Source organism: Lipotes vexillifer, unplaced genomic scaffold, assembly GCF_000442215.2.
Source record: "Lipotes vexillifer unplaced genomic scaffold, Lipotes_vexillifer_v1.1 scaffold1029, whole genome shotgun sequence".
Classification (NCBI taxonomy): domain Eukaryota; kingdom Metazoa; phylum Chordata; class Mammalia; order Artiodactyla; family Lipotidae; genus Lipotes; species Lipotes vexillifer.
The window spans coordinates 1,551,920-1,573,924 of NW_006789305.1; the positions used below are offsets into that span (position 1 = coordinate 1,551,920).

General features: G+C 35.5%; 2 protein-coding genes and 1 pseudogene across 3 annotated transcripts in view; 2 read left to right on the plus strand and 1 right to left on the minus strand.

Annotated features, from left to right (window-relative positions):
• Window positions 1–2,176: 2,176 nt before the first annotated feature.
• LOC103070391 (bile acid receptor-like) lies at window positions 2,177–8,857 on the plus strand. Its single transcript, XM_007462496.1, has 7 exons — window positions 2,177–2,240; window positions 3,846–4,208; window positions 6,448–6,588; window positions 7,260–7,402; window positions 7,497–7,601; window positions 7,738–7,837; window positions 8,706–8,857. The coding sequence occupies exons 1-7, from the start codon at window positions 2,177–2,179 to the stop codon at window positions 8,855–8,857; spliced, it is 1,068 nt and encodes a 355-aa protein (XP_007462558.1).
• A 1,271-nt stretch (window positions 8,858–10,128) lies between these two features.
• Window positions 10,129–11,128, minus strand: LOC103069303 (dnaJ homolog subfamily A member 1 pseudogene; annotated as a pseudogene). Its single transcript, XR_014368662.1, has one exon. The product of XR_014368662.1 is annotated as a dnaJ homolog subfamily A member 1 pseudogene (transcript).
• A 4,990-nt stretch (window positions 11,129–16,118) lies between these two features.
• Window positions 16,119–22,005, plus strand: part of LOC103070658 (synaptonemal complex protein 1-like) — a 38,259-nt gene continuing 32,372 nt past the window's right edge. Inside the window, 7 exon segments of the mRNA XM_082931249.1 lie at window positions 16,119–16,202; window positions 16,649–16,778; window positions 17,881–17,965; window positions 18,142–18,185; window positions 18,359–18,415; window positions 19,552–19,716; window positions 20,658–20,725. Coding sequence (XP_082787375.1) covers window positions 16,671–16,778; window positions 17,881–17,965; window positions 18,142–18,185; window positions 18,359–18,415; window positions 19,552–19,716; window positions 20,658–20,725 — 527 coding nt within the window. The 5' untranslated portion in view covers window positions 16,119–16,202; window positions 16,649–16,670.

Genomic DNA, 22,005 nt, shown 5'->3' on the forward strand with positions numbered 1-22,005 from the left:
CATAGTTTCATAACTTCATCTTCAGCAGCCACCGCCCTGATCAGTCAGCAGCCAACAACACTGAGGCAAGACCCTCCACCAGCAAAAAGATTATGACTTGCTAAAGGCTCAGATAATGATTACTTTTTTTTAGCAATAAAGTATTTTTAACAAGGTATTTTTTTAAAAGACATAATGCTATTGCATGTTTAGTAGACTACAGGATAAAATAAACATAACTTTTAATATGCACTGGGAAATAAAAAAATGTATGTGACTTGCTTTATTGTGATATTTGCTTAATTTTGGTGGTCTGGAATCAATCCCGCAGTATCTCTGAGGTATGCCTGTAGTCCATAAACTGATAAAGACATTTCTGCTTTAGACAATATTTTGGGGCATTTATTTATCAGTATTGGAAGGACTTGGTTTGAGAACATTGTTATTTATGATATGAACCCTGACAGCAGCATGGTTATAAGATACTTCTGTATGTATTTGCCAGGATATTACCAGTTTTGTTTTAATGTGCTACCTCTAATTTTTTCTATATTATTTCTTAAATGAAGTCTTGCTTAGCAAGAAAAAGGAATACCAAATACTTTTTAATTTTCAGATATTTATTTAATATTATATGAAGCCTAATGCTAAAAGCAGGAATTTTAAAGGAAGGGTGAGTTTTCACATTCATTTGGAATTTTCTAAAATCAAATTGAGACTCAAAAGAGAAGTTTGGAAAAAACTAAACAGGATTATTGCTAAAGAGTATGGCACAAATTAAACTGATAGCACTTAGAATTCTTTTCATATGGAGAGCCAATTAACCTGTTGTAATACTGATCCTATTGATTTTAGTCCTTACTTTTCAAGGAAAACTTCTATTTGAAAGTGCGCTTATTTGGGAGCACCACTTTTGCTTCATCTGTTCCATTCAGCACTTCTTCAGTGAGAGTGGGAGATTTAAGCACTTTTAAAGGAACCTAGAGCCTATTAAATAATACAGGAGACAAATTTCAGAGATACTACTATTTTAATCATCTTCACGAATGTAGAAATTTTGCCATGACCTCATCACATGAGAAATAAATCTAAGTAAAAGATTTTTCAATATAATCTCAGAAGTTTGTCATGTATATCTTTTGGTATGTTTTAAAACCCATTTTCTTCTTTTTCGGTTCTTTTAAAAGGTGAAAACAGTCTTTACCTTCGAATAGAGAGGATAAAGCTATAAAATATCATGGACTCTAGAGTGACCTTTATTTCCTTTTAATAATTTCCAATTTCTTTAACTGTGATTTCCTGTTTAAGTCTATTCAAAGATGCATTATTTTTGGAGTTCCTACCTAGGAAATAACAAAAATAGTTTTTTTCCCATAAGGGATCGTCTTAGATTTTGAATAATTTTCCCTCATAATAGCTTATGATTTTTAGTCTTTACTATTAAAAATAAAACACTTTTTCAGTAATCAAAAAACTATTTTCATTAGTCACGCAGAACCAAAATTAATGTTTTAATGCTTAGCATATCACAGTGCTATGAAAAATATTTACAAAGGACTTAGAAGATTAAATAAAGTGCTATGAAAGCCATTCTTTTCCTACTCTTTAATTTCCTTCATGAAAAAGTGTAATTTTTCTTCCTAATTCATCTAAATTTAGAACACTGAGATCTAGCAAAACTATTAGAATAATAATTATATGACTCGGTTATTAAGTCAAGAACTGTGCTGGATTTTAAACACATTAATAAAACTCTCCCATAACTTGGCTAGGTGTGTTTCATTCTTTCGCTTCTACAAATGAGGAAACTAAGGTTCAGGGAGGTGTAAAAATGACCCATAAATAAGTGGTAAATGCAGTGTATGAAGTCTAACTCCAAAGCTTGGTACCCTTTCAAGAGCCATAATGATTATTACCGAGATTTAAGTTATTTTAAAGAACTGAGCAATAAGAAGTTGTCTGAATTAAATAATCTGGTATGTAGAGATATGAAAAATCAATATTCTTCCAGTTAAAGTGTAAATATAAATGTCTTGTATGAAGTCTGCTAAATTCTTTATTTTTCAAAAACAGTATTATACTTTTATAAAATCATACTGATTTGATAATCATACTTTCAAAAAGTCTACAAAATTTTTGTTTCCTTCAGGTTCTATTTTAGCATCTACTAATGAAGAAGTGAAAATTGGACCAGAGAATGGCCAATACTTACGTCACTGCATCTGATGGTTATTGTCTTGCTGAACCAGTGCAGTACTATGGTGTGTAACAAAAAAGCTACAGTATAATAGTTAATAAAACTTTTTTTTTTGGCGGGAATTATGGTTAATCAGAGGGTTTTTTTTTAAAAAAAGAAATTAACAAATGAACCAAAGACTTTCAATTACTCCCTACCAGAGAATATAATTACTTTCAAAAATCAGAAATACCAAAATGCTGTAAGCCAGAATCAAATGTAAAGAAGAAAAAGCACAGTAGTCTAAAATTGTATTCAATTTTTAAAAATAGAATTAGCATGCAAATTATAAGTTATTTTTAGGGGTTAGCTGAAGCTAGTTCACATGCAATTTAGAAAATGTAGTTCAGAGTAGTTATTCAATGTTCCTGAAACTTTAATCTTAATATAAGATTTTTATCAAAGGGAAAGAAATAGAAAACAGAGTGCAAGAGACAATAGGATTTTTCTCCAAAAAGACCAAGATTATAATATGAATTGAAATTTAAATGCAGTTTTCTTTTATATTATACTTTGAACTCTGATTTCCATGCCAATGGAACATCAGCCAGTATTCTGCAGTCTTTTGATACTCAGCCAAGAAGGGCCCTCTTCTTTAAATAAAAGTTACATTGTTTTTACTGATAACTTTTCTTCTTATATCAGGCTGTTATTGGTATTTATTCAACACTTTGCATTGGATTGGATGCTATCAGATTGCAAATAATTTATATGAATTAATAGAAATTATACTGTTTACCAATCTTGGGGGTAGAATTTTGAGGGTAAGAGTAAGTCTAATCATTTTGGGATTCAGCACCAGGAAAAGTACAAATATTACTAGATACAGACATAGAGCAACTAAGTATTCCTGGGTCTCTTTGGAGCCAATTTTCTGGATTGATTTCAGTAATCCTCCTGAAAACAGAAAGTAAGTTGGTGTTTTGTAGCTTCTGATAATAACAATAAAGATACCCATTAAGTATCATTTTGTATTTTATACATGCTTTTTGCATTTCACATTTTATTTCATTCTTACAGTCACCCTCCGGGGTAGGTAAGTTTATCACCAGATAATTGAATTGCTAGACAATAAAACAGAAAAGAAACTAGTAATTTAAATCAGGTCTACAAATGGCGAAGGAGAGTGTTAAGGTATATTAAATGGGGAGTTTAAAGAATTTATTTTTTGCTTGAAATAACCAGATAACTGGTGTAATTGTATTTTAGTTTGATTTTTTTGGTGGGGGGGTGGGATAATTTATTAATTCATCACTTTACTGATATGATTGCACTGAAAACAATTTTATTCACAACAAAGAAAATACAGAAGCTGGGGAAAAGCTTTCATTTCAAACTCCGGGAAATATTCATTTCTACTTAAGGGAATAGACTGCATTGGTATGTAAGCCATTAACAACCCTTTCTCCCAGCTCCTGAGCAACCTCTGCATACTTCTGGGGTGGCAGCATTTATCATGCATTGCAATTCAGTTTACTGTCTGCCTTTCATGCTGGACAGCAAGTCCCTGGGATGTATTGGACATGTTGAACTAACTCTGTTCTTTGAGTGTAAAACTCTTTGAAATTTGAAAAATAACTTGACTTTCACCATTTTTTTTGTGTGTGTGTGTGTGTGTTAAAAAAACTAGATATTTTGCCAGAACAAATCAATTATCAGCTGTACGACATTGATTTTCAAGAATCACCTTATTGCCAGTATTCTACTGTCCAGTTTCCTCCAGCTCTACAGTCCCAATCTTTACAAAGTCATTTCAACACTTATAGCTTGGACCCACAGTTCAGTGGTGGAGAGTATGGACTTCTTTCCTGTGAATTAAATAAATCCACTTACGTGGTTGCCCACGATGCTGAAGATGGTTACCCTGGAATAAAAAGGTCCAGAATAACTCATTCTTCCATTCGTATTAAGGGACAGGAAGAACTCTGTGTAGTTTGTGGTGATAAAGCATCAGGATATCATTACAATGCACTTACTTGTGAAGGTTGCAAAGGTAAGGATAAAGTTAAAACTTTAATCCTAGTGTTCACTGAAGAGTCATGAAATTTTAAGCATGTAAGAGTACTCTCTTTAAAATGTGAAACATAAAATCAAGGAGAGCCATTGATATGTTTAAAGTGATCAATCTGTGGGATCAAAGATGTGAAAATGGAATTTAACGAAGTTTTGATTTCATTTTCTTTTTAATTTTGATGAAAACTTTTACATTTAAATATAAAATTCAAAATATTTATGTGGCAGAAACTTTGCATGTTCCTAAGTGAATCTGATGTTGGAATAAAAAATGTCTTTTAAAAAGATCTGAATGTTAACTATTACATCTCATATGGCTGGTGTAATTCGTGAATTAGGAAGAAATTTCAATTAAACGACTTCTAAGTTTCTATCTAAGTCTATTTGTTGGAAATGCTTTTTAAAAAATATTTATTTATTTTATTTTATTTTTAAATTTTTGGCTGTGTGGGGTCTTAGTTGTGGCACGCGGGATATCCACTGTGGCATGCAGGACTTTGGTGTGTTGCGTGGGCTATTTGTTGTGGTGCATGGGCTTCTCTCTAGTTGTGGCATGCGGGTTTTCTCTCTCTAGTTGTGGTGCTTGGGCTCCAGAGCACGTGGACCCTGAAGTTCGAGGCACGCGGCCTCTCTAGTTGAGGCGGGTGGGCTTAGTTGCCCCGCGGCATGTGGGATCTTAGTTCCCCAACCAGGGATTGAACCCGCGTCCCCTGCATTGGAAGGCGGATTCTTTACTACTGGACCACCAGGGAAGTCCTGGGAATGCTTTTTTGAAAACAAATGGGAGGTCTACCCCTGAAGATCATCATTGATATTGGCATGGAGTAAGGAGTAAAATAGTCCTTGATGCAGTTTTGAGGTTTTGAAACACTTCTGCATTTTTTAAATTCACAAATAAAATATTGGGGCAGAACCTGGAAATGATTAGATCAATACAGCACTAGGTAAACGTGTCTACAAGTTCAAGGTGAAGTCTTATTGTCAGAATCTCACACTCACCCCACACAAAGAATAGCCAAACGAAGACTAAGGGAAAGGAGGTACCAGCTTTATGAATAGAATAGCTGGGCCAGTATTTGCTTACTCTTAAAATGCAGGGCCTTGCTGTTAAAACTAAGTTGAAGAATGAGGCATAGTTCTGAAACCTAAGCTGAGCTTTCTATTCCCTTTGCTGAATCTAAGTCATGAAACTCCCACTCTCAAGCGTGTCTACAGAAAGAGTATGGCAGGCTTCTAATTGGGGTATTGACTAACTTTATCAACTTCACTGCTTGGAATGGAATAAGAGGAAGATAGCAGGGATTATTGCACAGGAATGGGAAATGAAACAGGAAATGGGAAGAGACTGCTATGCATGGATTTAGGAAAATGTAGAATCTCCACACATCTCCCCAGCATGCACACACACACACACACACACACACACACACACACAAAACGGCCCATTCATTGTCTTGGACTAAATAAATTAGCAATACGTTCTCATCTGGGGAAGTGCTGAAAAGGAAGGACAGAGGAGTAAGTTTGGAAGAATTATCTCTTCCTTTATGAGTTGAGGTAGAAATGTGAGGTGAGAAAAAGAGAGGTTTCCTTATAGTTTTATTTTACATGAGCACATATTCCTTCTAGGGAACCTTGAGAGATGTGTCATGGAATCTTGATATTCTGTAAAATATAGTTTAAAAATGCGTTTAGATGTTATATTATAACCATAGAAAACAGAGAGTTGTTTTAATGTGTTTGGGTTATTTAGTTTAATTTCCAGATAGATTATTGACAGGAACAACCATGGAATAAGCTATATCAAATAGGAGAGGATTAAAACAATTATCCAGATAAATGTATATTAAACCAAACCTTCTTACTGAGGGAAAAAATATTTTATTGAAATAATTTAGTTAACTTGATTACTTTTACTATGAAGGTTAAAAACAAGTAACTAGGGCTTCCCTGGTGGCGCAGTGGTTGGGAGTCCGCCTGCCGATGCGGGGGATGCGGGTTCGTGCCCCGGTCCGGGAGAATCCCACGTGCCGCGGAGCGGCTGGGCCCGTGAGCCGTGGCTGCTGAGCCTGTGCGTCCGGGGCCTGTGCTCCGCGGCGGGAGAGGCCACAGCGGTGAGAGGCCCGCGTACCGCAAAAAAAAAAAAAAAAAAAAAAAAAAAAACCAAGTAACTAAAAATACATAATAGTAAAATTTAAAAAACTCTCCTTTGTTATTAGGGTTTTTTCGGCGTAGCATCACCAAAAATGCAGTATATAGTTGCAAGAATGGTGGTCACTGTGAAATGGACATGTACATGCGTAGAAAATGTCAAGAGTGCAGACTAAAAAAGTGTAAGGCAGTAGGAATGTTGGAAGAATGTAAGTGCCATTGTGGGTTTTTTTTAGGGGGATTTTAGTTTTTCTTACCTTACTAGGAACTTACGTTCTTCAAGTTATTTTGAACATATTTGAACATAACATATTTGTCTGGATTTAAGCTATTTCTCCAGCAACTGCTAAATTAGGATAGCCAGTTACCAATCTAGGTAATTATTTCCATAAAATCTGTTCTATACTATATTGCTCTAACTTTGGTAATAATCATATTTTCTTCTTAATTGGAAATCCTTGTATTTTTATATTACTTAACCTAAAGTTATATAATTCAACTACAAAAAGCACAGTTTTAAATTAGTGGTTTCCCTTCAATGTACCAATTAACATTCTGTTGCTTCCAAGATATAATTAATGTGGAAATTTCTCTAACATAAAAAGGTCTAAATTTATAATTTGGAGATGCAAAATTAATTTTTCATTTATGTCTAGGATGACTGTGTAGTTTTAAGTAGACAGGTAGTTGTGGAAGGAAAAGAAGTAAGTAATGTAGTAAATTTAACTGCTGTCGTCCATGCTTACCAAAAAAGAAAGGTTCTTTGTGAAAAGGCAAGTTCATGATCACATATGTGTACAATGTAAGACAATTTTCATCAAATCCTATAATGTTATTTGTTGTACCAAAAATATTTTATGTTAATTTTGTAATATCACAGGTTTGCTCACAGAAATCCAATGCAGATCAAAGAGACTTCGAAAGAACTTTAAGCAGAAGAATAATTTTTACTCTAACATCAAAGTGGAAGAGGAAGGGGTAAACAGCAAGCTTGTGTCACCTACCACTAGATCTGGAAAAGTGGCAAGACTCTCCTTAAAAAATTTCTTGTTTCTTTAATGATGATGTCTTGTTTAATAGGTATGCATTATAGTTTTCCCCCTATATTTTCTTACAGATTCGGGAGAGCATGGAACTAACTCAAGAGGAACATCAGCTCATTAACAACATTGTGGCTGCTCATCAAAAATATACAATTCCATTAGAAGAAACAGAAAGATTTGTATGTGTTCATTACTGGCAAGAAATAATTTGGAATTAATTATGTTAGAAAATAACAGCATAATCAGAAAAGTTTAAAATTTAAACAGTTATTTGAAAGAAAAAAATTATTAATCTTATTTCTTTTTGTTGCTTAGCTGCAGGGATATGCAAATCCTGAACTGATCTTCTTGCGACTCTCAGAGACAGTTGTCCTACATATACAGAGGTTAATGGATTTCACCAAGAGACTCCCAGGTAATCACTTTATCTTTGGAAAAAATTAAAGTAATTTAATACGTAATTTTAAAAAAGTTCCTTGTTTTAAAGGAAGGTGGCATTTTAAGAAAACAAAACCCTCTATTTTTCTACCAAAACTGCTTATAAATTTAAAAACATGTTTACTTTATTTGCTTTAATCAATCAGTTGGATGAAAATATAAATATTTTAAAATATTATTCAAGTGACTTCAAAGACTTAAGAGTTAAGATAAACTATGATTGATTGTATGTTTTATTTTATTTTTATTTGAGGAAATACATTGTTTTTGTCTTTTAGATAAAACATGAAACAAAATTCCCTGTACCATACCAAAAAAAAAAAAAAAAAAGGTGAAGCCACTGTTGGCCAAAACTTAGCTATCTAGTTACGTGCACAGGTAACTCTCTGTGAAAATAAATTCTTCAAGGCTAAACCAACTATGTTTAATTTGCTCTTGCCATAGGAAATTATTATTATCTGGTTCTGATGAAAGTGCCCCCAAATAGTACCATGTGCAATCATAATTATTCTAAGGGAACATTTAAGATTCATATCATAAGTAAATAATATAAAAATGTTAAATCCTGGGCTTCCCTGGTGGCGCAGTGGTTAAGAGTCGGCCTGCCGATGCAGGGGACACGGGTTCATGCCCCGGTCCAGGAAGATCCCACATGCCGTGGGGCGACTGGGCCCGGGAGCCATGGCCGCTGAGCCTGCGCGTCCGGAGCCTGTCCTCCGCAACGGGAGAGGCCAGAACAGTGAGAGGCCCGCATACCGCAAAAAAAAAAAAAAAAGTTAAATCCTATACCTGAAAATTATCTCTTCATTATTTATTTCAAACAATTATGTGATCTTTTCGTAAAGGATTTGAAAATTTGACCAATGAGGATCAGACTGCATTACAGAAGGGATCAAAAACTGAAGTGATGTTCCTTCATGTGGCCCAAATTTACAGTCAAAAAGAATGTCTTTCATCAACTTCTGAAAGCAAAAAAGGTCAACTAACTCAATCTTAATGTTAATAGTTACTATTAAATTTAGCAACAGATTATATAACATTGAGCTATTTTTTATTATATTTTTATTGTACTAGTTGGTGTACAAATAAGTACTTCATAATAGTGGTTTATAGTTTTCCAATTCATTGTTCTAGCTTTTGTTTTTCTTTTAAAGAAAGCCATTCTTCTTATATAGTATCATAGAAAACACATTTTTGGAGGGTCTTCTATATAATGTTTATATAAAGCCTGAACCATTATTCTAGATTCATGTTTCAATAATAAAAATTATAAAGATACCATTTGTTGGGAATGTTTCCTGTTTAACAGACGTTAGAGAGATTGACTTTACTATCTGAATAAAGATTTTTAAAAATCATACTTTATATTTTTTCCCTTAACTAGGTACTATGAAAATATCAGATCATTCAGATCATTCACTGAATTGTCATGATCAAAGTGGTGATAGAAGTGCTATTTATCCTATGGAAACATTTTGCAATGAAGATTGTCCTTCTGCTATGCTGACTGGTAATATTATATATAATACAAAATATTGTATTGGATGGAAAAAATTTGTCAGACATGTTTCATTTTCTTGTACTGCTTTGAGAAAATATGATAATGGCAATATGAGTCTGCACTGTGTTCTGATGAAAATACATTTGATATTAATCTTTTTAGGTATTTCTGAAGAATTTATTACTACACTGTATTACTTCTGTAGAAGAATGAGTGAGCTTAGTATTACTAATACTGAATATGCTCTGCTTGCAGCCACAACAGTGTTTTTTTCAGGTAAAAAACTATTTAGCAGTAAAAATTTGGATTAAGTTTGGCAATGAAATCATGAAGATTGTGATTATTTTATTACTCATTATTCCAAATGTACCAGTTTTCATCAAAATAGCCTTCTCTATAAGGGCATTCCCTTCAGCTTACAAACATGCTGTAATTTCTTGCATCTTAAAAAAATGCCTTTTTTTTTTAAACATCTTTATTGGAGTATAATTGCTTTACAATGGTGTGTTGGTTTCTGCTTTATAACAAAGTTATTTTTTTCTTTTTCTTTTTTTTTTTTCTTGCGTTATGCGGGCCTCTCACTGTCGTGGCCTCTCCCATTTGCGGAGCACAGGCTCCGGACGCGCAGGCTCAGTGGCCATGGCTCACGGGCCCAGCCGCTCCGCGGCATGTGGGATCTTCCCGAAACGGGGCACGAACCCGCGTCTCCTGCATCGGCAGGCGGACTCTCAAGCACTGCGCCACCAGGGAAGCCCTATTTTTTTCTTTTTTATATTTGAGTTTATTCTTCATTTAACTTTTAAAACACTACTATAGTTGAATATTAAAACAAAAAATAGCAAGTAGTGAGCATATTATGATTATAGTCTTTCACTCAATCACTACTGCAAATAAAATGCCAGCAGTGAGTGTTATTCACTGGCCCCATTAGGAGGTCTGACACTGAACACCACCCCGAGGATGATGTTCATCATCCTCATATGCTTCTCCATTGTAATGGCGCCGTCTTTCCTGATTTGGATCAAAGTCCACTAGTTCTGCCTGGTCCATTTCATCAGTCTCTTCTACTTCCTTCCTCTCAGGTAGGAGTTTTTCCAGCAAAGAGAGTTTATCCGGGGAGAGAAAGCCATTCTCAGGAAAGTTTACCTTAAATTCAATGATTAGGTGACCCTTTTCATACGGTGTACGATAAATTGGCATGCCTTCATTTAGCACACACTTGATATCTCCATGCTTGACAATCTGACCAGGATGAGAAGTGATGACTATGGTTTGGTTGTCAAGAGTAGATATTGGCTTTTGGAAGCCACACAATGCCTCAACCAGATGTATGTCCATACACATGAAAAGGTCTTCTCCTCGTCGAGTAAAAACAGCATGGTCCTTCTGATCTAAAACGATGATAATATCTCCTGGCTCCAGTCCTGGTTCTTGGTCTCCTTCACCATGGAATGTTATCTTCTGGCCATCTTTCATGCCTTTGTCAATATGAACTTCTAGAATTTTCTTCTCTCGAACTATCTTCCTTCCATTGCAGCTTTTACATCTATCTTTAGGACTGATCCGCTCCCCATGGCCCTGGCACTCCATGCAGACAGACTGAATTTGCTGAACCATTCCAGGTCCTATCTGATGAATTCTTATTTGCATTCCAGTACCTCGGCAATTGGGACAGCACTCTACTGCTCCTTCCTTACCACCTTGGCCTTCACATTTGTCACAAATCACATTCTTTTGCAGAGCTAGTTTTCTTGTTGCACCATACATATACATATACGTATATCCCCATATCCTGTCCCTCTTGCATCTCCTTCCCACCCTCCCTATCCCACCCCTCTAGGAGGTCACAAGGCACCCAGCTGATCTCCCTGTGCTATGTGGCTGCTTCCCACTAGCTATCTTATTTTACACTTGGTAGTGTATATATATATGTCTATGCCACTCTCTCACTTCGTCCTTGCTGTGATTTATGTCATAGAGTGTTCTGCCTATGTTTTCCTCTAAGAGTTTTATAGTGTCTGCCCTTACCTCAAATCCCCTTTCAGCTATTCTCCTATTTCTCTGTTCTACATTATAGCAAAAAAAAAAAAAAAAATTTAAGAGTTGTCTATACTCCTGCCTCCATTTCTCTCTTCTCATTTACTTCTGAACCCAGTACAGTCAGATTTTGTCCCCTCCTTTCCCTTCCACCATAACTTATCAAAATCTTCAGTAATTTGGCATTGCAGATTCCAGTGGTCAATTCTTAGTCTTCATCTTACTTGACCCGTGAGCTACATTTGACAGAGCAGATCACTCCCTCTTTCTTAGAACACTTAACATTTAGCTTCAGTTGATCACTCCCTCCTTCTTGACATGATTTTTTTCCACTTGATTTCCAGGACATTTCACTCTCTTGGTTTTCCTCCTCAGTTGCTGCTCTTTCTCCTTTGTTAATTCCCCCTCATCTCCCACACTGATAAAAGTTAAAATATCCCAGGACTCAGTTCTCTTTTTTCCTATGTGCACTTCCTTTGAAATTTCATCTATCTCATGGCTTTAAATGCCATCTAGAGGCTGACAACTCCCAAATTATATACCAACCTGGACTGGACCCTAAGCTCCATTAAATAGCCTACTCAAGATTTCAATCTGGATGTTTAGTAGGCACATAAAATTTAACATGTCTGAATGTGAACTCCTGATTGCCCCCTGATTCTCCTATATTCTTCCTCCATCTCTACTAAATGGCATCTCCATATTTCAAGTTGTATAAGCCAAAATTCTTGAAGTCATCCTTCACTTCTTTTTCTCTTATGCCCATTATCAAATATGCAACAAGTCTTGTTGGCTATAGCCTCAAAATAGATCCAGAACTCAACCACTTCTTACTGTCTCTGTCCCTGCCATCCTAATAAAACTACTAACTCACTTTCCTGTTTTTGCCCTTGCCTCCCTAGGGTCTATTTTTTATACAGTAGCCAGAGTGATTCTTTGACAACATAAGCCAGATTATGTCATTCCTCTGCTCATAACCCTGTAATGGCTTTCTATTTTACACAGTTTAAAGCCAAAGTTCTTTCTATCAGTGTCTATTAGTATTCCTTTTGCTCACACCACCTCAGCCACACTGCCTTTGATGCATATGTTGCCTGTAAATTTCAAGCAGACTCCTTCCACAGCTTCTACTGTACTTGACAAATCTGCTTGGAAAGCTCTTTCCTAGATAGTTTCATGGCTCCCTCTTCACCATCCTGGATCTCTGCTAAATGTCATCTTATCTCTGATTACCCTTTTAAAAATAGCTAATGCCCCCCCCCCAAATTCTTATCCTGTACTCTCACTTATTGTTGTCATATATTTTTATTTTAAAAATGTGTATATGTCTCTTTCCTCCCCTACTCCTCCCAGACTCAAAAAATAAGCTCAATGAGGGCAGGAAATTTAGTCTCTGTTCACTGCTGTATCTCCAGCACAATGACTGGATGAGTGAATGCCATCTGATCATTAAGAAATACTCTTCATAGAGTATTATGAAGATTAAATAAAACATTGCATAGAAGCAAGTTACCTGGCATAAAATCTGGCATATATTAAAGGTTCAGTAAATATTTGCTATTTTTATTATTTAAAACTGTATTGTTTTAAATTAATTCATTATCTTCTACCATTTTCCAATATTCATTAAGATATATGTGATAATGTTTTTCAGATCGTCCATGCGTTACAAATAAGCAACATGTGGAAAATTTACAAGAACCAGTTTTACAAATTTTGTACAAATATTCAAAAATTTATCATCCAGAAGACCTACAGCATTTTGCTCATCTCATAGGGAGGCTCACTGAACTGAGAACACTGAATCACAACTACTCAGAAATACTTAGCATTTGGAAAACAAAGGACTCCAAATTGGCTAGTTTACTCTCTGAGAAACGGAATTTGTATTCACTTTGATGAAATTTTAGAATGTTGTGGTTTGTCTTAAACTTCCTAAATCTAGATTGCTTACGCTATGATCACAGGATACTGATTTGAAAAACATGAACAGAATTGCTGTTACGAATATATCGCCATAAAATGGACATCATCAAGGGCTCATCAAATTTTGTGGAATATAGGACCACCACTAGAGGGACATCTAGTGTTCTTTTTAAGATTCGTCCCCAAAGAAGCAATGGTTATTGTTACTGCATGGTTCGTTCAGAAAGGAGTAGTACTAAATAGAGTTCTTACCTGAAGAAACTCTCCTTTTTTTCATTTAGTAGAAAATTGAATGAAAATATATATATTATTTGAAGACATAAAAGAGATTATTTAGTGGAAACAGTTGTAATCAGAATAAAAGCAGTTATGAACCTCTTTAAGGCTAGATTGTTGGATAAGGAACTAACATTTTAAACTTATTTCTGTTATAGCATTTTATAAATTATTAAAGAGGAACAAAGCTTCGTTCAATTCTTAGTTTTCCTTAATGTCTTTTTTTTTAAGATTTTTTTTTTTGATGTGGACCATTTTTAAAGTCTTTATTGAGTTTGTTACAATATTGCTTGTGTTTTATGTTTTTTTGGTTTTTTGGCCCCGAGGCATGTGGGATCTTAGCTCCCCAACCAGAGATCAAACCCACACCCCCTGCATTGGAAGGTGAAGTCTTAACCACTGGACCACCTGGGAAGTCCCTTAATGTCTTTAAAAAAGAGATCTTTTATAAGCCCCAATTAAAAATTTTGTCATGGCAAGATACTGAAAAAATTTAAATGACAAAATATGTTAACATACATTGGGAAATTCAGCACAATTTAATGCTCATTCTGGTAGACAATATTTTGACATTTTTGCCAACACCTTTTGTAGAAAAAAATAAAGTTCTTAAAACCTGAAATCTTACCACAAATATTTTAATCCTTGTAAGAATAAGATTAATGTTAACAATTTTTCATGTGAAATACATGAAAGTGAGAAATTCTATGGAAGCACAATTGTTTTGAAAGACTGGATCTGATTAAATAAAATACTGTGATTTTAAGTTCATTTAATACTAGGAATAGCATTTTGTTTTCAATACAGAAAAAAGACCATAGTTGAATATTTCACTGTTGTTAAAACTTAAAAAAATTGGAAAATTGAATTTATACCCTCAACTTATAAAATATATTAATTAAATGTATCAATTATTCCCCCCCAGGGGTTATCTTGTGCATTTATTCTTGGTATCATCTCTTGAAGGGAGTATTTTATCTTTTTTAGGGTATTTAGACTGTTTCATGTAAAATGAAAGCCTTACACTGGATCATCCTTTCTAGCTCAAAATGTAATTTTATCAGAAACTGTTCCGTCTGGTAGGTTAAATTTATACAAAACGAGTTGCTTAAAAATATTACTAAAGTCCTTTGGAAAAGCATCAATTATATTGTAGTACATGGAGAAAGTTAGAAAACAAAGTCAATATGTTGAAAACAGAACTCATTGTCTTATTGCTCAAACCTAGGTACCTAGCACCCACAATATTTATTGTATCTAGTAGCCCAAGTCTGAAACCAGGCAGTCATCTTAGACTTCTCTCTTTTGCTGCTCACTTTAAAAAAGCCATCAAATCCTATTAATTTTTCTTCCTAAATATCTTTTACATTTGACACATTTTCTTCATCTTTACTGGCACTGTCATAGCTCAGGTCTCATACCTTACTCACCCAGGCTATTAAAACTGTCTCCCTAACTCCAGTCTTATAAACCTAAACCATTTTTCATACTACAATTTTTCTTCTGAACTTGATCATGCCCCCCTTTCCGCTCAAACTTCCTCAAGATTCCCATCCATAAAGGCTAAAATCCAAAAGCCTTCGAGAGGCCTTCACATCTGCTAAGTCTCCAGTCTCATCATTTTCCCATTTGCGTCCTCACACACCTACATCGCATTGCCTGGACTCACTCACTCTTTTTATTTATTTTATTTTTTGCGGTACACGGGCCTCTCATTGTTGTGGCCTCTCCTGTTGCGGAGCACAGGCTCCAAACTTGCAGGCTCAGCGGCCATGGCTCACGGGCCCAGCCGCTCCACAGCATGTGGGATCTTCCTGGACCGGGGCACGAACTGGTCGGCAGGCGGACTCTCAACCACTGCGCCACCAGGGAAGCCCCCTCACTCACTCTTGGACTCATGTCTCTCACGACTCCAGTGCCTTTGCCTACCGTCCCTCAGCCGGGAACACCCCTTCCCGCATTCACTATCTAGCCACACCTTCCCGCATTCACTATCTAGCCAACGCTCTATTCACCTTTCTGTTTTCTACGGAAGCAGTAACAAAAGTGTACCACATCCGTGAAGCTCTCTCCTGACTCCCAAGCCACTGTAAAGGCCACTGTCCCTTTCTAAGGGTCCCAGCAACCCTTAGAAAATTACTACCATTAAATGATTACAGGGGCTTATAATTATGTTTGCACTTGTTTCTTCTCTAAGACTGTGAGCTCTTCTTAGAGGACAGAAATAGATTTTTCACTCTCAGCTCCATTCTATCACAGCACCTGATAGTTTTCCTCACATTCTTTAACAATAGGAGAAGCTTAAAGAAGGCCAATTCTAAGGAGAAAGAGTATCCTGGGAAGAATTGCTACTAAGGTAAAGGGAAATCTCGCGAGATGTAGGTCTTACGCCCCGTGCCAACGGAGGTCGCCGACCGTTATTTAGCCGTTAAACCTCCAACCGCCCTGCGCCTCCCTCCTGGCCGCTCGGCTGGAACGATATCCCGCCTTTTCCGAGGTTCGGAGGCAGAAGTTCGTGTTGGTTCTTTCTGCTGCCGTAATAGACAGCGGGTGGCGGTTCGCGTGAGCACGGAGCCCGCGGTTTCCCGCTAGTTTTTTAAAGGTAAGGGCAGGTGTGCCGAGTTCCCTCCCTGAGGATTGAACCCACAGCTGGGCGACGTTTTGTTACTGGCCCTCCCACACGCCGGCAGCCCCCGGCGCCTTCTCCGTAGTCGTCTTAAGCACCTCAACTAGTTCTTCCCGGCGAGGTGACGCAATTTAACTGGGCTGGTGGAGGTAACGGGCTTCTTCTCAGGCTGTCCCGGCGATGATGCCTAGTTCGAGTTTCTCGATTATCCATTGACGTCGCCAGCGTGGCCACTGGTGGTGGGGGGATGGTGGGGACAAATAGGGAATGTTTCTGCTTTGAACACCACGGCAGTAAGGAACACCGTAGGCTTCCATGGTAGCAAATGTTTCACGCATTCCTTTATATACCCATTTATTATAGAATAAGTAGTGCATTAATGAAACAATGTAAAACACTTTCTCCCCCATCTTGAGCAATAGATAATTACGACTGGAAGAGAAAATGGAAAAGCAGAAGCCCTTTAAATTGTTTGTACCACCGAGATTAAGTAGCAGTCAAGTATCTGCAGTGAAACCTCAGACTTTGGGAGGAGATTCTAATTTCTTCAAGGTAAATTTGCATTTACTCATTAGGTAAATGAGGCAAAGTGAACTTTCTTACTGGTGATATCTTATAATTTTTTTCAGTAAATATGGTCTGATTTACCCAAGAATTTTGAATAGCATTGCTTTGAATGAATAATGAGCACACTTAATGTGTTTAGGCATCATTCATTTAAAGAAATAATTACTGGTGCTTTGGAATTCTGCATACATAATGGAACCTGCTTACTTTAATCCTCTTTCTTTAAATGATTTAAAGCAACTTATGAACATATACAATGAAATAGTAAAATATAAATTAGAAGAACATTAGGATCAAGGAAAATTAAGAAAATTTGGACAAATGTGTTGACATACTGGTAAAAATCAGTGTTTGAGGTTAAAATTTGACTCTGAGCTTCTGGGTTGACAGGATAAACGGGAAGTTTGTACGTGTAGTAGGTTGTTATAGGAAAGGAGGAATAGAGCTTTTTTTAGTAATTTATTTAAATTTCTCATGTGGGGACTTCCCTAGCAGTCCAGTGGTTGACTCCGCACTTATCACTGCAGGGGGCATGCGTTCAGTCCCTGGTCAGGGAACTAAGAACCCACATTATGCACAGTGTGGGCAAAAAAAAAAAAAAAATTACATTAAAAAAATAAATTTCGTATGTGGAACTTTATGTTGGAAATAGGATGAAGCAATGAATATTTTAATTTTCTATGTTGTAGAAAAATTCTTATGTCTCTATAGCCAAAGAGTATAATATTAAAATGCTATTCAGTGAAGAAAATTCTCATTTCTACCAGGGGAAAGATCATAATGAAATTGAAGAAAACCAATATTCTAAGCTACTAATTAAAATCACTAAAATTATTCCTGAGTACTTACAAAACATGTATCATGTAATTTTAGTTTAGCTTTCTCTTATAAGTGAAAATTAAAAATTTTTGCTTTGTTTACAGGGCAAAAATCATTTGATATTTTTAACACTATGTATACATTAAAGGATTTACAATTATAGTCACTTTTTTAAGTAGATGTATACTGTATACGTAATTACATATTACACTGCTAGTTATTAGAGTCGTATGGGACAGTGTGTTTAAGAACTTCTTTGTGTTTCTAGGGTTTCAACAAATGTGTTGAAGATGATTTTGGTTTTCCATTTGCAATGACTAATTTCTCCAAAAATGGGAAAAACATTGATTCAGGTAGGAGACTAGAAAAGCAATGTATCACCTTACATAGAAGCATTTTTAAAATACACATTGCTAGATATCAAATAAGAGTATTATATTGATAGCCTTGACATTAAAGCTAGATATAATACTTAATATATAAAACAGGATGTTGGCATGTTTAATTCCAGTTGCCTTTTATCTTGCAGATCCTGCTTTACAAAAAGTTGACTTTTTGCCCATGCTTGAACAGGTCAGTTAAGTATAGTGTATATAGATATAACCTGTTTAGATATTGAATTGCTTGCTTGAAAAAGAAAAATAATCTTTAGTTGTTGGATTACTAGTCTTCAGTATTTAATTGCTGCTATTTGGAAACTATCATCAGGAGTATTTTCTCATAGGAAAAATTTATTCATTTTTTAGGTTGATAATTCTGACAGTTGTCATTACCAGGAGGGACTAAAAGACTCTGATTTTGAGGTCAGAAGATTTCCTGTCTATATTAAATTTCTTGTAATTGGAGTATCATTTATTATTACTTGTATTTATCTTTCTTTTGAAGCTTCAAAAGGATTAATATTTAGTTAAGGTTTTAAGTTATATTCTTTAAAACCTTTTCGCCACTTTGCTTTTCTTTTGAATTTGCTGAAACACTAGGCCTCTGTATTTTCCTGAGTTATAAAAGCATGAATTCTTAAGGGGCAATTTAACTTTAAACCATAAAAATCAAGAATAGGAAGGGGAGATGAATGCAATGTGTGAAAAGGTTGAGAATTAAGCCAGTATTTTACAAACAATTCTTGAATTAACTAATAGGTATGATTGTTTGGCTGGTTTACTGTCTAAGGAATTTGTAGGATATACTGTACTTTTGATTTTAGTTATAAAAATCATTCTTTCTTATGGCACATAGATGTCTTTAAAGCAAAGAGAAATTCCATGGCCTGGTAAAGTGCTATCTGTTTGTTGCTGGGATTATGGTATCACAAATTTAGAAATACAGAATTTATTCATATATTTTGATAACAGAGCTATCAGCAAGGAGAAAGTAGCATGATTAAAAAAAAAATAAAACCTCTGACATTTACCTTATAATGTGGAAAGGGATGATGCAGGAAATCCAAATAAAATCCAAATAAAACCTCAGGCTAAATGAAAGATCTTGTGTTCACTATTATTTTTCTCGTCATTGTACCTTAAACTTCATATCCTTTGGCTAATCCTTAAGCTGTTTGTATAACCAAAATATTTCAAGACCATTGCTAAAATTGACACATTTCATGTAGAGTGATTTATTTTAGCTTTTAAGCAGCCAGATTCTCTCATTGACTTAAAGATTTCTAACTTCTGGCTTAGGCACATTTTGAAGTTATTTGATTTTATTCATCAAGGAATAACTTAGTCAGGTGACCAGTAACCTTAGTAAAGTAGCTAATATTGCCTTAGTAGTTAGAAAAAAGTTAATATAGCTTTCAGCATGGTATTAGGGCATACATTGAGGAGAGATTTGGTCTCAACTACTAAGATACTCTTGGATATTTTCAATAGGCAGCTGTAGTTTGGTTATACTAAAATTTTGAACTATTAACAGTCTTTGAAAACCTATTTTATAATAGAATTCAGAGCCAATGAGCAGACTATATTCAAAACTGTATAAGGAGGCTGAAAAGATCAAGAAGTGGAAAGTGAGTGTAGAATCTGAACTGAAGCAGAAAGAAAACAAGTTACAAGAAAATAGAAAAATAATTGAAGCACAGCGGAAAGCCATTCAAGAACTACAGGTATAATGAAATTTGTAATTGAAAATATAGTATAGTAAATCTTATAACACTATTAAAACTAGAGTATTATTTCAGAGTAAGTTGGATTTATCTTGTTTCTGTGATGTGGATTTTAAGAATTGTGTTTTTTGAAGTTTCATTAATATTAGTTGCATTTCAACTTTAGGATGAGCAGAAGACAGGCTGCACGAAACTTAATGCAAATGACTAGGGAAGGGCTTCCCTGGTGGCGCAGTGCTTGAGAGTCCGCCTGCCGATGCAGGAGACGCGGGTTCGTGCCCCGTTTCGGGAGGATCCCACATGCCGCGGAGCGGCTGGGCCCGTGAGCCATGGCCGCTGGGCCTGCGCGTCCGGAGCCTGTGCTCCGCAAATGGGAGAGGCCACGACAGTGAGAGGCCCAAAAAAAAAAAAAAAAAAATGACTAGGGAAATAGTAATTTACTTTAGATAAAGATTGATTTAATTATTCTAATTATAGAATTTTACTTTTTATTGGTTCCTGTTACTGATGATGTTTTGTTTGATATGTCTTTTTTTATTATATTAGAAAATGACATTGTAGATAAAACTTTAAATTTGAAACTGTTTCTCTTCAATTTTATGGCATAGTGAAAGAAACATTTTGAGAAAATGCAACATTGGGTTAGGAGAAAGATAAAACATCATTTCAAAATGTTTAGGGAAGATAATATCACATTAAAATATTGTTGGATACATTTTGGAGATAATTCAGCAAACCTAATTTTAGACTGATGAAAGTGAGACCCATATTCTTATAGGATATCCATGAGTGTGACAAAAAAAGTTCTTTTTTGTGTTCAAAGAAAATAATTCTTATTGACCATCATAGCATGTTAGCAAAGAAATGCTGCTTAATGAATATACTCATGTTTATTTTGCTAAGTAAAATGTGATGAACTGTTCTTCTGTCTTATAAATTAGTTTGAAAATGAAAAAGTAAGTTTGAAATTAGAAGAAGGAATTCAAGAAAATAAAGATTTAATAAAAGAGTAAGTAATAATTTAATGAATTTGTTCTGTACAAATTTATTTTTTATTCCAAACTAATTATTAAAATAATTTCCAAAAATTGAATGAGCTCTTTCTGTTGTATATTAATTGATATATAGAATTCTATCTGGGTGCTGTGGAGAAAAGGAAGACATACCTATTTTACATTCTTGCATTTGGCAAACTGTGGTCACTGACTAATAACTTCTCACTTTTTAAAATGACAGGCAGGGGAAGCCATTACTTAGTGTTGATAAAGGTACCTGATAATCTTATATCTACAACTGCCTATGTATATTGTATACCTTTTTGTTCGACTATTGTTTTAGGTGAAACCCTTGCAGAAGAGGGCTCAACTTAGTTCCAAGCTAATTCTCACTGTCAAATTCCTGTTTTTGCCAGTGGCCCAATCATTCTTGCATTAACTTTGGCTTAAAACTTTAGTATCATCCTTTTTTTTAAATTAATTAATTAATTTTATTTATTTAATTTTGGCTGTGTTGGGTCTTCGTTGCTGCGCGTGGGCTTTCTCTAGTTGTGGTGAGCTGGGGGCTACTCTTTGTTGCGGTGCGCGGGCTTCTCATTGCGGTGGTTTCTCTTGTTGCAGAGCATGGGCTCTAGGCGCATGGGCTTCAGTAGTTGTGGCTTGCGGGTTCTAGAGCGCAGGCTCAGTAGTTGTGGCACACAGGCTTAGTTGCTCCACAGCATGTGGGATCTTCCCGGACCAGGGCTCCAACCCGTGTTACCTGCATTGGCAAGCAGATTCTTAACCACTGTACCACCAGGGAAGTCCAAGAATTAGGTTTGTAGTTACTTGTTTTGATTTTTTACAAAATCAGTAACAATAAAAAGTTCCTCTGTCTAGAACAGTGGTTCTTAAACTTTAGCAAGCTTCAGAATTACCTGCATAGCTTCTTAAATGTCGTTGGCCTCTCCTCCCCTGCCAGAGTTTCTGATTCAGTGGAGCAGACTTAAGAATTTGTACTTCTAACAAGTGATGTGGATGCTGCTGGTGCAAGGATCATACTTTGAGAACTACTGATTTGTGGTAGAGAGAAGTCACAGGCTTTGAAAACAAAACAAAACCACCTTTGATTTCAGTGACTTCTTAACCTTTTCATTTATTAGATTATTGAAAATGTTAAAGGATGTAGTTTATGTAATATTACAGCTTTTGCTCTTCATTAAACTAATATTTAGACTTAAAAATTATTATAAAATGTTAATCTGTAACAATTCATTTCTGCAGAAAAATTATACATTGGAAAATTTAAACTGGT